This window comes from Hydra viridissima, unplaced genomic scaffold, assembly GCF_058129835.1.
Source record: "Hydra viridissima isolate aposymbiotic clone 2 unplaced genomic scaffold, HvirCarnegie_v1 scaffold_4, whole genome shotgun sequence".
In the NCBI taxonomy this organism is placed as follows: domain Eukaryota; kingdom Metazoa; phylum Cnidaria; class Hydrozoa; order Anthoathecata; family Hydridae; genus Hydra; species Hydra viridissima.
This window is the reverse complement of record NW_028324303.1, coordinates 18,101,296-18,114,833: the sequence shown is the minus strand read 5'-3', so window position 1 is coordinate 18,114,833 and position 13,538 is coordinate 18,101,296. Positions and strand designations below refer to the sequence as shown.

Sequence of the window (13,538 nt, the reverse complement as noted above, 5' to 3'; positions counted from 1 at the left end):
ATATTATATAATATCAACATGTATGTGTGTGTGTTAATATATATATATATATATATATATATATATATATATATATATATATATATATATATATATATATATATATATATATATATATATATATATATATAAACACACACACACACACACACTGGCTAGAGAGTATATCAAAGGTACTTTATTCTATATATATATTAATGGGTTATTTTGTCTACCATAATGGCTGACTTTATTAAAACTTTGGAAGAAAAAAAGCCAAAAATTATGCGTTTTAATTTTGGAAGTATACATATTTAGCACTTAGTTCAGATTTTTCTGACAACATATATTGTGTTTACTAATGCATATGATTGATTAAATGTAAAAATATCAGGAGTGGGGAGAGTTTCAATCTGGGGGTCAATTTGGAGAACAGTGTTATTTCATTGAACTTAAAATTCCGTAATTTTACATCACTTAATCAATGTAGATACAAAACAAACAAAGCGTTTTACGTTTTAGAATAAAATCATTAAACCTTAGACCTGTTGGTTTTATCACTATTTATTCATGGTATCAAAAGAAACTTTTTTAAAAACTGTTACTCTATAATTATTAGGGTGTGACAGTTGCCCCAACTTTGTCGTATGATGCTGTTCATAATTTTGGTATTTTATTTAGTCATAAAAATAAGATATACAATGTTTTTTTTTAAGATTAATCCACAATTAAATGAGCACCGTTAAATTTAAAATACAGAAATCAAACTAAAAATCACTATTTTCACTACGCTCTAATACCATGGTGGAGCTTAGAAAATAAAAACAGTTTTTTTAGATTAAATACAGCTATACAAAGTACAAGATGATATGAGAAAGTTTTTTTACATGGTGTAATAAGGTATAATTGTCTAAATGAAATTACTTGTTTTTCTGAACTAGAAACCTTGATTTCTTATTTTGTGCACAAAATCGCTTTCGCTGATTAGGAATCCGTTGTCTATCAGATTCTATTACTTGGAGAACATCTTGAAAGTGCTTCTCATCCCTAGTTACACCTAGAAAGTCATGGCACACCTTTAAACCACACTCTGCTGCCTCGTTTACTTCGTTAAGTTTGTTGACAATCAGCTTCATGTTTTGATAGTCTTCCCTATTAATCCAATCATGTGCTGGAGCATAGAGGAATTTATAGGGCATACCAAAAATGCTAAAAAATCTGAATGAATTCGGCCCAATTAGGTCAATTAAAGAAGTAGCATATTCTATTGTAGGAGGAAGATAGGGCTTGCCATATCCCCAAAAGTTAAGTCTAACTCTCTTTGTGACAGAAGTCTTTTCATAGAAAAGAATGAATTTCCTCATTTCCTTTTTAGTTTCTACTGCTACCATGGAAAAGAACAGAGCCAATGAAATCAACCCCAGTGGGCAAAGCGACGTCGGAACAACGTCGGATCGATGTCGGAGCTGACGTCGGATCGATGTCGGATTTACGTTGGAAATGGAAAGGTTAGGCGACGTCGAAAAAAAGACATCGGGTGACGTCAGAATTCCGATGTTAAACCAACGTCGAGCGATGTTAAACCAACGTCGGAACGACGTCAGAATACTGACGTAAAGACGATGTTAAACCAACATAATAAATACAATTAAAGATTAGCACATATTTTCTGGCGTAAAAGCATTCATTACAAAAAACAACATTCTATTTTGCATCAGTATCTTTCCGGAAACGCCCACCAACCCCGCTAACAACTTTGCTAGGGCCTACCGCAATACCTTTTAAACTTCCGCTTTGATATCGACTGCCATAACTTCGCTTCTTTTCGTCATGACACAAGCTAAAGAAAAGTTGAAAGTATAAAGGCATAAATATATAAAAACCAACTTTAATTAATTTAGAATTTCAAATCATATAAGTAAAGTTATTTCGGTTACAAAAAACAAGCAACTAATGAAACTTCAAAAAAAAAATCCATTAACTACCCGACAAGAACAGCTTAAACTGACTGAAAACGTTAAAAACTTTCAGAAAAGTTAACCAATTTACCATCTTTACAGGTAAATAAAAAAAAAAAATTATATTAAGTCTGTTTTGTTACTTTAGGGTTTCGTCAATGTCGAAATCAGCTAAATTGTTGTCAACCTTAGTGCGGTAGTAGAATAGTTGTAAGAGCGCTCGCCTTGTATTCATGAGGTTTGCAGTTCAACCCTCTCATAGGTCTCTGGAAGTACCGCACATAATTCTTTTTTCCGCGTAGAGACCAATTCATATTTCGAAGTTAAGAGTTGAGAGTTGAACAAAATGACACAACTCTCATAAGTGGCCACACATCTCTCATGAGATGTTGTCATTTCTCACAGATACAACAAAATCAACAAAATTTCTGTTCCCTAGTAATTATAGCCACTAAAACTGTTAACTCCCTAAAATTAGAAAAATGAAATCAACAATTTTCTCTTATTGACTTTGCTAAAAGATGCTGAGAAATAGGACAAAAAAGTTGTAGAGAAAAGCTAAAATCTGCTGTGGTAAACTTTAATTTAAACAAGCATTAACTTAAGTATCATTTGTGATACAAATGTACTTATATTATGGTTTTTTTGTAAATGAAATAAATAAACATTAATGGGTTATTTTGACTACCATAATGGCTGACTTTATTAAAACTTTGGATAAAAAAAAGCCAAAAATTATTCGTTTTAATTTTTGAAGTATACATATTTAGCACTTAGTTCAGATTTTTCTGACAACATATATTGTGTTTACTAATGCATATGATTGATTAAATTTAAAAAAATCAGGAGTGGTGAGAGTTTCAACCTGGGGGTCATTTTGGAGAACAGTGAGAAATTGCCAGACCAAGGTTTACTTCTATAGACTATGAAATAAAGACGTCTAACGAAGATGCGAATTATGGTAATCAAAATAACCCATTAATGTTTATTTATTTCATTTACAAAAAAAACATAATATAAATACATTTGTATCACAAATGATATTTAATTTTTCACGACGATGGTGTCTTTTTAAAGACATTTTAAAGACATTTTGAAGACGTTTTATAGGGTTTATTTGAAGACAAGACCATTTAAAGACCTGAATAAGACGGTCTTAAAGATGTCTAATGTTTGCTGAGTAAGTTTTTATTCGTACATTCAAACATACAGTTGCTTAAAGACGTTTAGTTATTTAAAAAATTTAATCATTTTCAAGAACATTTGACAATTCTTTGATGACTGCAGAAAACTTTCAACATTTCTTGAAACATTTTATATTGCATTTAAATTGTTTAAAGTTCTAAGCAGTACTACTAGTTTTAGTTGTCCCATAATGAATTGATTGATAGCTAAATAAAATATTATAGTGCTTTTGACATTTCGACTCGATTGCACTCATAAATTACCACCTTTTGACAGTTCTGTGTTTAGGTCATTCAATAGGTATGTAATTAATGGAATGTTCAAACATTATTGTATAGTTTCAGATAATGTCTCATGATGTTACATAGTGCATAAAAGTGTTGATATTGTGAATAATAATAATAAGACTAACTAAAATTTGAAATAAAATAAGTTTGTAAAGTGGATGTGCGTGTTATTTTAAATCTTTTTGTCCACCATAAAGATTTCTGTCTTCCTGCTAAATAGACCTTCATATGCGTCTTGTTACGGTTTGCAAAGTTATGATAGGATAGATGGTACAACCAAGCGCTTTTCAGCACATTCAAGCTTACTAAAAGATTTGGGTAATCATATTTTATCTCAAAAATAACTTCCAAATATTGCAATTTAAATATTCAATGCGTATATTTCATTTACATCTCATCAGAATAATTTTTTTTTTTTGAAAAACAGTATGAGCGCTTGTATACTGTAACTGCCATACTAGAGCATGTAGTTTCAATCAGTTTAAACCATTTAACTGTGAAATGGTAAAACATTTGCTTATTTTAACTAATATTATTTTCTAAAAAATATGCTTTAAAGTTTCTTGATAAACTTTGATGAAATAGATATTTAATGTGAAACCTTATCGGAAATTGTTAAACTGGGTATTTTTTTAAATGTGTAGTACTTAACACAAATATTACTATTTTATATAGATGGACATCAGTAAAGAACTTGGAATAAATCTCAATTTTCGAACATTTAAGGTAATAACCGTATATTGAACATCAACTGGTTATAGTGTTTCCAGTGTCACCAATGATCATGATATCCATTGTGAGGGCAATTGTTGCACAAGATGACAAAGTTAAAAAAGGGACATTGACATTTGTAGAAGATAGCTTTGTTGAAGAAAATGTGTTGTATGGAGAAAGTTAGTAAATATTTTTCGAAAAATAGTTTGGGAGTGCTGACGATGTCAACTGATAGATCCAGCACCCGTCGCGAGGACGCACGGGAAGTTACAAGTTAACAAATACTGTAAGAGATTAGCATGGATATCACTCGTTAAAAAAAGTAAAAGTATATGAGCTTGATTGACTGTGGTAATTCAAGATTCGCACTGTAGCGTCAACAGCCACACGGCTTCAAAAGGAGATATATTTTCACCAATCTAAATCGAATAGAAAGAAAAACTTACCTCTGATGTGTATATCAGCTTACTAAAACAAAATGTGGTGCCATGGCTGAAGAAGACATTCCCAGAAAACAATTGTATGTTTCAACAGGGTAATGCACCTTGTCATGAGTCCAGAAAAACTTAACAATATCTTCGGGACAATATGGCTAATTTTTGGCCCAAACAGTTATGGTCACCATTCAGCCCTGACTTGAATCCCCTTGAGCGCATTTGAGAATAAGAGTTGCAAAAAAGGCCTACTCAAGTTTAAAGTCACTAAAGTCATCAGTTATCCGTGCTTGGAACTCAACTTTAAGGGATTATATAATCAGCACCTCCCAGTCCTTTTGTCCTAGACTTTAGGCAGTAATCAAAAATAAAGGAAACCTAATTAAATGTTAAGCTGGCAAAAGCATATCTTGAACTTTTCTTTTATTATTATTCTATTAATATAATATTTTGTGCTTTAAAAACTCATTTTGAAAAGTGTTCTAAAAATTTCGCAAATCGCTGCCGCATCCTGTAGATAATGCTGATTGGAAATATTTTTTCACAAAGTTTCATGCAAAAACTCATAAAATTTAAAACCCCAAGCAAAAATTACGTTTTTAAGAATCATTTTTGGGGTTAAGATTGAATGAGAGCTCATAATTCCTGGCAGCTAAAACAATTCAAATATCTGTGAATTAATTTTCTTGTGCAAAATTTATGAATATTAGCAAGTTTTAAAAATAAATGGTTTGCAATCTAGAAGAAATAAACAGTATTTTATATCCAAATTTGTAATCACCTGTACAATAAAGACTATTTTGACATACGGGAAGTATTTTTTTCTTTAGTTGCGTTTTAGTTTAGTTCTTTTTTATTTAGTCTTTAGTTAGTTTTTTTCTTTAGTTTAGATCAATTTGCTGACGAGCTGCGACATAGTCTTCTTCGCGTATGGAAAGATATCTCTCAAGAAACAATCAGGCTGTAATAACATCAGGAGGCAGTAACACTAGTTATTGATAAATCAAAAATTTTTCAATTTAAGCTGCATTAGTGTGCATAACAATAATAATCATTTTACTTTATTTTGTTAAATGAACCATATTTTTGGTTTTAATTTATTTTTTCACCATTCTCAAAGAAAATTTTATTATTATCATCGAAATAATTGTGTTCATGTGTTCTATTTTTAATATGTTTGTGTAAATATATGATTGATGACAATTAAAACAAATGGCAATGTATAACTGGTGCGTTAATTTTGCGGTCAAACGTACTTCTATAAAAATTGACAATGTTGTAATAATCTCTTTGAAATTTCATAAAACATTTAGCTGTTAGTATTAGCATTTTAGTTCAGCACTTTATAACAACAATAGAGTTAGAACAAAATACGGATTGTCTGCACAAGTAGCTGTAATCTCAATCACTCTTCTAGTTGAAAAGGCTTAAATTTATTTATTTTTTGATTATCACTACTGTTGTAGTTGTTCCGACTGCTGCTGCTTTTATTCAATGAACAATTAAGCTTTTTTCGTTGAAACAAAAAAACAAGTTTAAAGGGATAATGTATTGAAAAGATACTCGATTTGGATCTCGGATCCAGAAATGTGGATCAATAAAAAAAACTCGGTTTGGTTTAGCAAAATAGGCTTTAATGTTTAGTTTTCAAAATGGCTTGGTTTACTAAACATTTACAAATAGCGATAATACTGATTACATCTACTCTTTTTATTTTTAAATTTCTAACGATGAACATGTTTCAATTGAATGTACATTTACCCACTAATTTGAAGTACAAAAGGTTGCCCTACTTTCCATCAGAAGATTATTGTTTAAGAAAAGAAACTAATTTAAATAAGACTGTTTTCAATATATCCTTAAACTCACCAGGTATGAAAAGCTATGTGTTAATTCACACATTTAATTTTTGTAACAAAGCTAAAAGATTTGGAGGAGACTTTTGGTGGGTAAAAGTATTAGGGCCGGCATCTTTTCACGTACCTTTAATTGATAAGAACGATGGTATTTACGCTGAGGAGTTTTGGCTGCAGCTAGTTGGTAACTATACAGCGAGTATAATGCTTGAGTTTAGCAACTTTAACGGGTTGAAGGATCCTCCAAAAGATTGGTTCAAAAAAGGTAGTTTAATGTTATGTTTTTACAACTTTTTTTCTGTTAAGTTGCAACTTAATAAAAGAATTAGATAACTTACGTTTAGATAACCACATAAAATGGTCTACTAAAATAACTATAGAAGGCCAAATTTGCTTAAATATAATTTTTTTAATTTTAGTAGGTCTTGACTTTTTTCCATTTAGAGTATTATTTCTTAGATTATAGTGGTCGCAAAAACTTTCTTTGATACCATCTCTGTCCATAGAGACTTTATAAATTCTTTTTAATTACTTTTATCTATATGCTTGATGTATGGAAAAACTTTTATTTTAAGTAGTATTTAAAGTGAATCTACAAATCATAAAACATCATTGTAGATATGCAGAGAGCGCGCGGTATTTAACCATCAAATTCGAATACACTGTTTGCAGCTTGTATGACAATATTTGTTAAATTTTTTCATTGTGACAGTTTTAAAATTTTGTTTTTGATAAAAATTTTTTATAAATTTTTTTAAAAAATGAATTTTACATATCACAACCGTGAAAAGGAAAAGTGTTAAAGTTGCTACCTTTAAAGTAGACAGAACTTGGATTTAGAGGATGAGTAAGGAGCTTGAAGAGTCATAGCTGAGTGATCAACTCACAAGCAACGTTATGATTGTCAGAACTACTGAATTTGTAGCAAAGCTCCATCAAGTGATTGACATTGATGCTTTTAAATAATTAAGGTTAACTCCTAATGACTTTAGAAGCTCTCAGTCAATGGCTAGTAGAACCTGTATGGAGGGGGACTTATGGTAGGAGTCATATAAGATGATGGAGAACCTAAAAGTTTAAAGAAATGCGACTAAATAACTCTGTTAATTTGCTAAACAAGTTAAGCCAATCTTTGCAGCCAGGTATGATCTGGTTTTTTTAATGAAAATTTTGATGAAAGAACTAAAAAATAGTAACCAGAACAAACCTTGGCTTGCTATCACAGTGAGCCATAAAGACCGCCAGGTTCAACTTTTCCCCATCTCTAAGATTTTTTCATATTAAGATAAGTACAGGTGAGATATGTTATTTTTTTGTATTAGACAAATCTAATATTGATCAGAAGCAACATAAAAACTAATTTGTTGCCCTACTTACTCCCCTTTAAGCGATAAAGTTACCCTCTTTATAATTATATTACCCCCTTTCAAGTAAAGAAAACTTTTCGAATTAATATTTTTCATTATCCTCCGGAAAAAATTAGTTCCTTTTTTTACAAATCTTAAATTGAAGTGATTTAAACTCTTTTTACACTATTATAGCAATATTTAAAAGAAAGAAATACAAGAAATGCAACAAAGATAATACAACTACTTTTATATAGCAACATTTACATTTTATCTAAGCAAAAAGTGGCAGTAACAGATTTCAATTGTTTAGCATAATCTTTATGTTCAGTCTCCAGCCTGTTCAGCATATGATCCCAGAGAATAACAATTAAACTTCAAAAATGGGAGAATATGGCAGAAAACTATATGCACTTTCCAGGTAACCTTCAGCTCTGCATTTAAATGTATCTTTGCATACTGCTGTACATCAGAAAATAATATTTTAAACTCTTCAATAACCGAAGAAAGATTGCTGCCTAATTCGTATCCAAAGGTACACTCTTTATTCTTTGAAAACTTTCTGAGGCAATGAACTATAGGGATTAAATTAGTTTGAGATCCTAAAACATCTCTCTAAAATATCTACTCCAAAAGTTTAGTGGAAATAGTTCCCATCAAAGCCTATCCCATGATAACCTCGATAAAATGTTCTCTGAGCCAATTTGAAAAAAGAGGCTAATAATCTAAAAGTGGTCTACCATGTAGTCCCACAATCCCCATAAGATGTAACTATGGCGGTGGAACTAAGTGATGAATTTTAATCATAAGCATTTCAATCTAAACAAACAAGTTGAGGGCTAATAACTTTTTAAAAATCTTTCATCTCTAATCGCTTAGCCCCATTTTCAACAAATAAGTTGAACCAATGATCAAAAGAAAGGTCTTGGAGTACAAGTTTCTAGGGAACATTCGCCTTCAAACCACAAACAGGCATATTTACGTGAATGAGAAGACAAACCAAACATGCTGTCAGCACATTTTATGTCAATGCAAGGTGATACAAAAGATCATTTAGTTTTACTCTACTCAAGATTTTCTGCTAATTTCCATTGTCTCCACAAACATCTTCAGCAATAGCAAAAATAAAACAACTTTTAACTCCACTGTCAAAGTAAATCTCAGTAATTATCAAAGACATTTACAATTACTTTAAGAAATCCATGCAATCCGTGTACCATACTGGTGAGAGGATCCAATCCTCTTTCCAATAAAATACTAAGAATAAAATCAGAAGTGTCATGGACAAATACTACATCTCTTGTTACAGTTACATCATTCCAAATAAAGTTATCTTGTTCTATTTTATATTTAGATTCAATTTCTTCATGTAATTATGTCATACTGATTGCATTGTTCTCCACAACACTAGATTATCCCAGATTCTTATGTAGTTTTGATACAAATTATTTTTATTTTTTTTCAATTCCAGTACAGAACTTAATTCCAACACTGTTTGAAATGATATCTGATTAAAAAACTTTCTAAAAGACTTTTTGTCTTTTGTTCCAACAGTTAAAGTTAGCGGACTTCCACCTTAAAGATAAAGTATAATAAATTATATGTATCTTTAACCTACTCCTACTTTAAATTTACAATGCAAATCTTTTGAAAAAGTTGTTAACAGCCTAAACAATTGCTTAGTTAAAAGCCTCATATCTACTGAGTGTTTTATATGTGCATTAAGTTTTATATGAACATATAAACCCTTTTTTAACCATTTAATAATGACAATGAAAACTTACATACCTGTAGATATCTTAAAGGACTGGCCTCCTTCAATGCCTACGCGTTCCATCTTGTTTTATATTACGCCTAAAGCAACATGCTCACAGGGTAAGGGATCAAGGGTTTCTGAAAAAATTATTTAATTCAAAGCAACCTGACTAGAACAACAGTTGTTATGACATCCTGAAAAATAAAATTTACTCTTAATTAATATACCACTTAAAGTTTTCTATTGAAATTTATTATTATTATTAACATTAAATTATTTATTATTATTATTAACATTTAATAACTTTTAATTTACTTATAAAGTAACTTATTACTTATTCTTTAACCTCTTACAAGTAGAGTAAAGCAGAAGCTGCACATATTGTTTTTCAGAGATACAACATCTTTTGAAACAGCATGAGATGATTGTATAATACCTTTGTGATTGATTCTGATAGAGTATTTTATGTTGATTAAGAATCGTATTAAAACATAGGTCTCAAAATCATTATTCAAGATGGCGTATATTAAAGATTTGTCGTATATTTTTGTACTTTCAACTACAGATTAAAACACTTTCTATTGAATTTGAGAGCTATGTTTTTATAGGATTCATAATCAGCGGATTGAATTGTTTTTGAGGCTGAAAGACAGACCAAGGAGTTGGTCACCTGAATTGGAAACAACCACTATTGCTTCGCCAGGCTCCACGGCGAAGCAATTAGTTTGGTGCATGTTGATTTCATAGAGCAAAAGGTATAAAATTCATTCTACATATAAAATGCAGTTAGTTTCATACAAGTCCAATCAGCATTTCTTAAGAAAAATGTATTATTTTAAAAAAACTCATGATTTGATTGTTTAATACCGCAAGCACCCTACAGTAGCAGTAGTATTGAGCAGCCTAGTGAAGCTTTATTTTGAAGGTCGAGTAAAGTAATCCCAGGACAAAATATTCTTTTAAAAACGTAAAGGTTTCTATAGAATTTTAGGATTTTACAGGATTATAACTTTTTTTAAGATTCATTAGAGCTCCTACATTTTTTTAAAACATTATAGAACTTTACGTCTTTGGTAATAAAATTTTTTGAAGTTTGTTATCTTAGTTACTTAAAAGTTATCCGAGTTTTGATTTGAAAAAATTTTAAATGTAATGGAATGCAAAAATTCGCTAAAAAAATTTTTAGTTCAGCAAGCAATTTGTGAATTTGTTGAAAGACACTCTTGTTTTGTGACTACGGGAACAATTTACACCAAAATATATATCAAAGAATGCCTCAAGAAGCATTTTTTTGCTGATTTAATGATCTTATACTGGTTATTTTTGTCCGGCTTAGCATCATGTCACTACTCTGGAACAACTTAAAACTGGTTTCGAGAACATTAAGTAGATTTCGTTAAAAAACACTGCAATCCACAAAGTTGTCCCGAGTTTCTTTCTTATGAAAGATATTAGGTATTGTCAAAGGAAAACTGTGGTTCAATGAAAAGAAGCTAAAAATATCCAAGACTTCAAAACTAAATGCTGATGTCGAGTGAAAAACGCAAAGTGCATGTATTCTCAAAAACGAAACTTCATAAACTTAAGTGAAATTTAAGAATGTTAATAAACTCAAAATATATATCACATTCAATTTCGAAGTACAATATTTGAATAAATATACTTTAAAATATCCGCGCAGATTTTTTTTGGTGCACGGCCCAACCATCTGGTCCTACCATCATAATTATCAAAAAAATATCCAACCATCATAATGATTAGGTGCAAAAAGATAATCAATCATCATAAACAACCAAACAAAAAAAAAAAAAGTAGAGAAATTAAAAAATTACTTTCATAGCAAACTAAGAACTCAAAGTAAAACTTGAAGATAACTTGAATCTTTTATAATAAAAAGTGTTAAGCGTTTGTAAAGAATTTGAAAATTTAAGTGTTAAGCGTTTGTAAAGAATTTGAAAATTTACAGCTAGAAGCATATCAAATGAAGTAAAATCAGTAAAATGAAAAAGAATAACTGTTAAATAAAGGGATCAAAACAACTATAATTAAAACAATTCTTTTAATAAGAAATAAAAAACGCTTTCCATAATTCAGAAAGCCTCATATGTTTTATAATCATAGAACCAAAAACACGGAAAAAGATATATTACAGATCTTCAATGTTGTAAAAGCTCTCAATCGCAAAAAAAAAAACTAAACTGTTGTTATTTATCTAGCAGTTTTAAACAAGAATTTTAGATTACTTTTATTTTATAACGCATCCAAAATGTTAAATCATGTAACCACAAACCATTCCCTCAGCAATAATAATAATTTGAACATATGTTTAGGTGATTATCAAGGAAGAAGACAGAATGAGAGTTATTTCAGTAAAGAATATGATTACATTTTGGAGCTTAAACTATTTCATTTTGAAGTTAAACAAGTTGCATTTCAGTCCAAAGAAATTTTTGAACAATTGCAGAGTTGGCATTTTCAACCGTTTTGTATTGTTAACAAAGCGCATGGTTATTGGAGAGAGAATAAATACATAACAGTAACTGCAAACACTGACAATGTTTTGAAACAAAAATTTGTCCTCAAAAATCTCCTTGCAAAGTCTAAACAAAATTCTTCGATTAAACCAACTTTTTGGATGTATGGCGATTCGTTGACTTTGCGATTTTTCAATCAAATGAGACCATCTCATTTGTGTTCAGAATTTACTTGCGAGGTAACCTATACGTGGACATACCCGTTAAAAAATGGTAAAGCCAATCCTCTTGATCAACCATTTGATGATAAGGATTTTAACCAAACTGAGTTTCTTTATTACATTAAAGAAATCATTTTAAAACCCTCAATGAGAAATAACGACAGTGTATTGCTTATTAACTTTGGATTACACATATTAAAAAACATTAACATGAGTCAAGCAGAAGTGTTGTTTAATGCATTCATTATTATGATAAATGAGATGAAAGCAAGCCTTTTATTAGAAGGATTTCCAAAGATTATATGGAAGACTACAACTCCAGCATATATAGAGAAATTGTTTGATGGATCTGAAAGGAATAATTTAGAACGATTTCTGATAAAGCAGGTTAGGAGAAAATATTTTTAAAGTATTTTGTAGTATATAAAATTTTATAAAATTGATCTGAAATCAATTTTATAAAATTTTTATATACTACAAAATCAATGGTGAAATACTTCATATAATATAATGGTGACTTTTTATAGAGGGCGATACAATGGAACTCTTATTGCGTAAAAAAAATGTGCGAAGCACACCTTCCTGTCCTGGATGTCTATTGGATGGCTGCATCTTATCCTAACGGGCCTAATGATGCAGTGCATTATCCTAATCATGTATTTTCTGCTGCTGCAGACTTTTTATTAGAAATTTTTTCCTAACTTCTTGTGCATGTGTATAGATTATGTATATATGGTATGTACAATTAATAATATACTTAAATTACTTGTAATCACCAAAGTTTTGCTAAAATAACATAATTAACTTCTTAATATATTTGCAAAGCTAAAAATATACTTAACACATTCCGCATTTTTACACTACGAAATATATAAAAATAGAACTTAATACAAAATAATTATTTATGCGTCATGTTGAGTATAGTTGCTTATTTAATTTCCACATAAAAAAACAGCACGACAATTCTAATATCTTTATTTGATAAATACCTTAGCAGTTTATTGCCATATTTACAAGAAAAAAGCCTAATATTGGCAGTATGTAAAAAGCTTTAATGTATTTTTCCGGTATACGCTGTCCGATAATACGGTTGTTATCCAGATCATTTGAATTTTATCAAATAATACTGAAAAATCAAAAATATTTAAAAGCTTTTAAATGATATCATAAAAGTTATCGTTTAGAAATTTTTGAAAAACGCATTAGAACACCTTTTTATTCATCTGAAATCAAATCGTTCATCACTTTTGAGAACACTTTAGAGACTACCTATCCGTTACTGCATATCGGATTGTCGGATTGTGCACCGAACTATCTATGCTAAACAG

At 30.1% G+C, this 13,538-nt stretch overlaps 1 protein-coding gene and 1 pseudogene across 1 annotated transcript; one reads left to right on the top strand and one right to left on the bottom strand.

Moving 5' to 3' along the window:
* Positions 1–6,107: 6,107 nt before the first annotated feature.
* On the top strand, positions 6,108–13,331 carry LOC145190937 (uncharacterized). The gene is made up of 3 exons (XM_090086289.1): positions 6,108–6,678; positions 11,846–12,597; positions 12,738–13,331. Exons 1-3 carry the CDS (start codon positions 6,210–6,212, stop codon positions 12,909–12,911), a joined length of 1,395 nt encoding a protein of 464 aa, XP_089942415.1. The 5' UTR covers positions 6,108–6,209; the 3' UTR covers positions 12,912–13,331.
* LOC149890249 (uncharacterized) lies at positions 8,515–9,596 on the bottom strand (annotated as a pseudogene).
* Positions 13,332–13,538: the final 207 nt, after the last annotated feature.

Coding starts and splice junctions, on each gene's coding strand:
- LOC145190937 (XM_090086289.1), top strand. CDS start 6,210: ATGGCTTGGTTTACTAAACATTTACAAATAGCGATAATACTGATTACA. Junction 6,679..11,845: donor AAAAGATTGGTTCAAAAAAG/GTAGTTTAATGT, acceptor ACATATGTTTAG/GTGATTATCAAGGAAGAAGA. Junction 12,598..12,737: donor AACGATTTCTGATAAAGCAG/GTTAGGAGAAAA, acceptor GACTTTTTATAG/AGGGCGATACAATGGAACTC.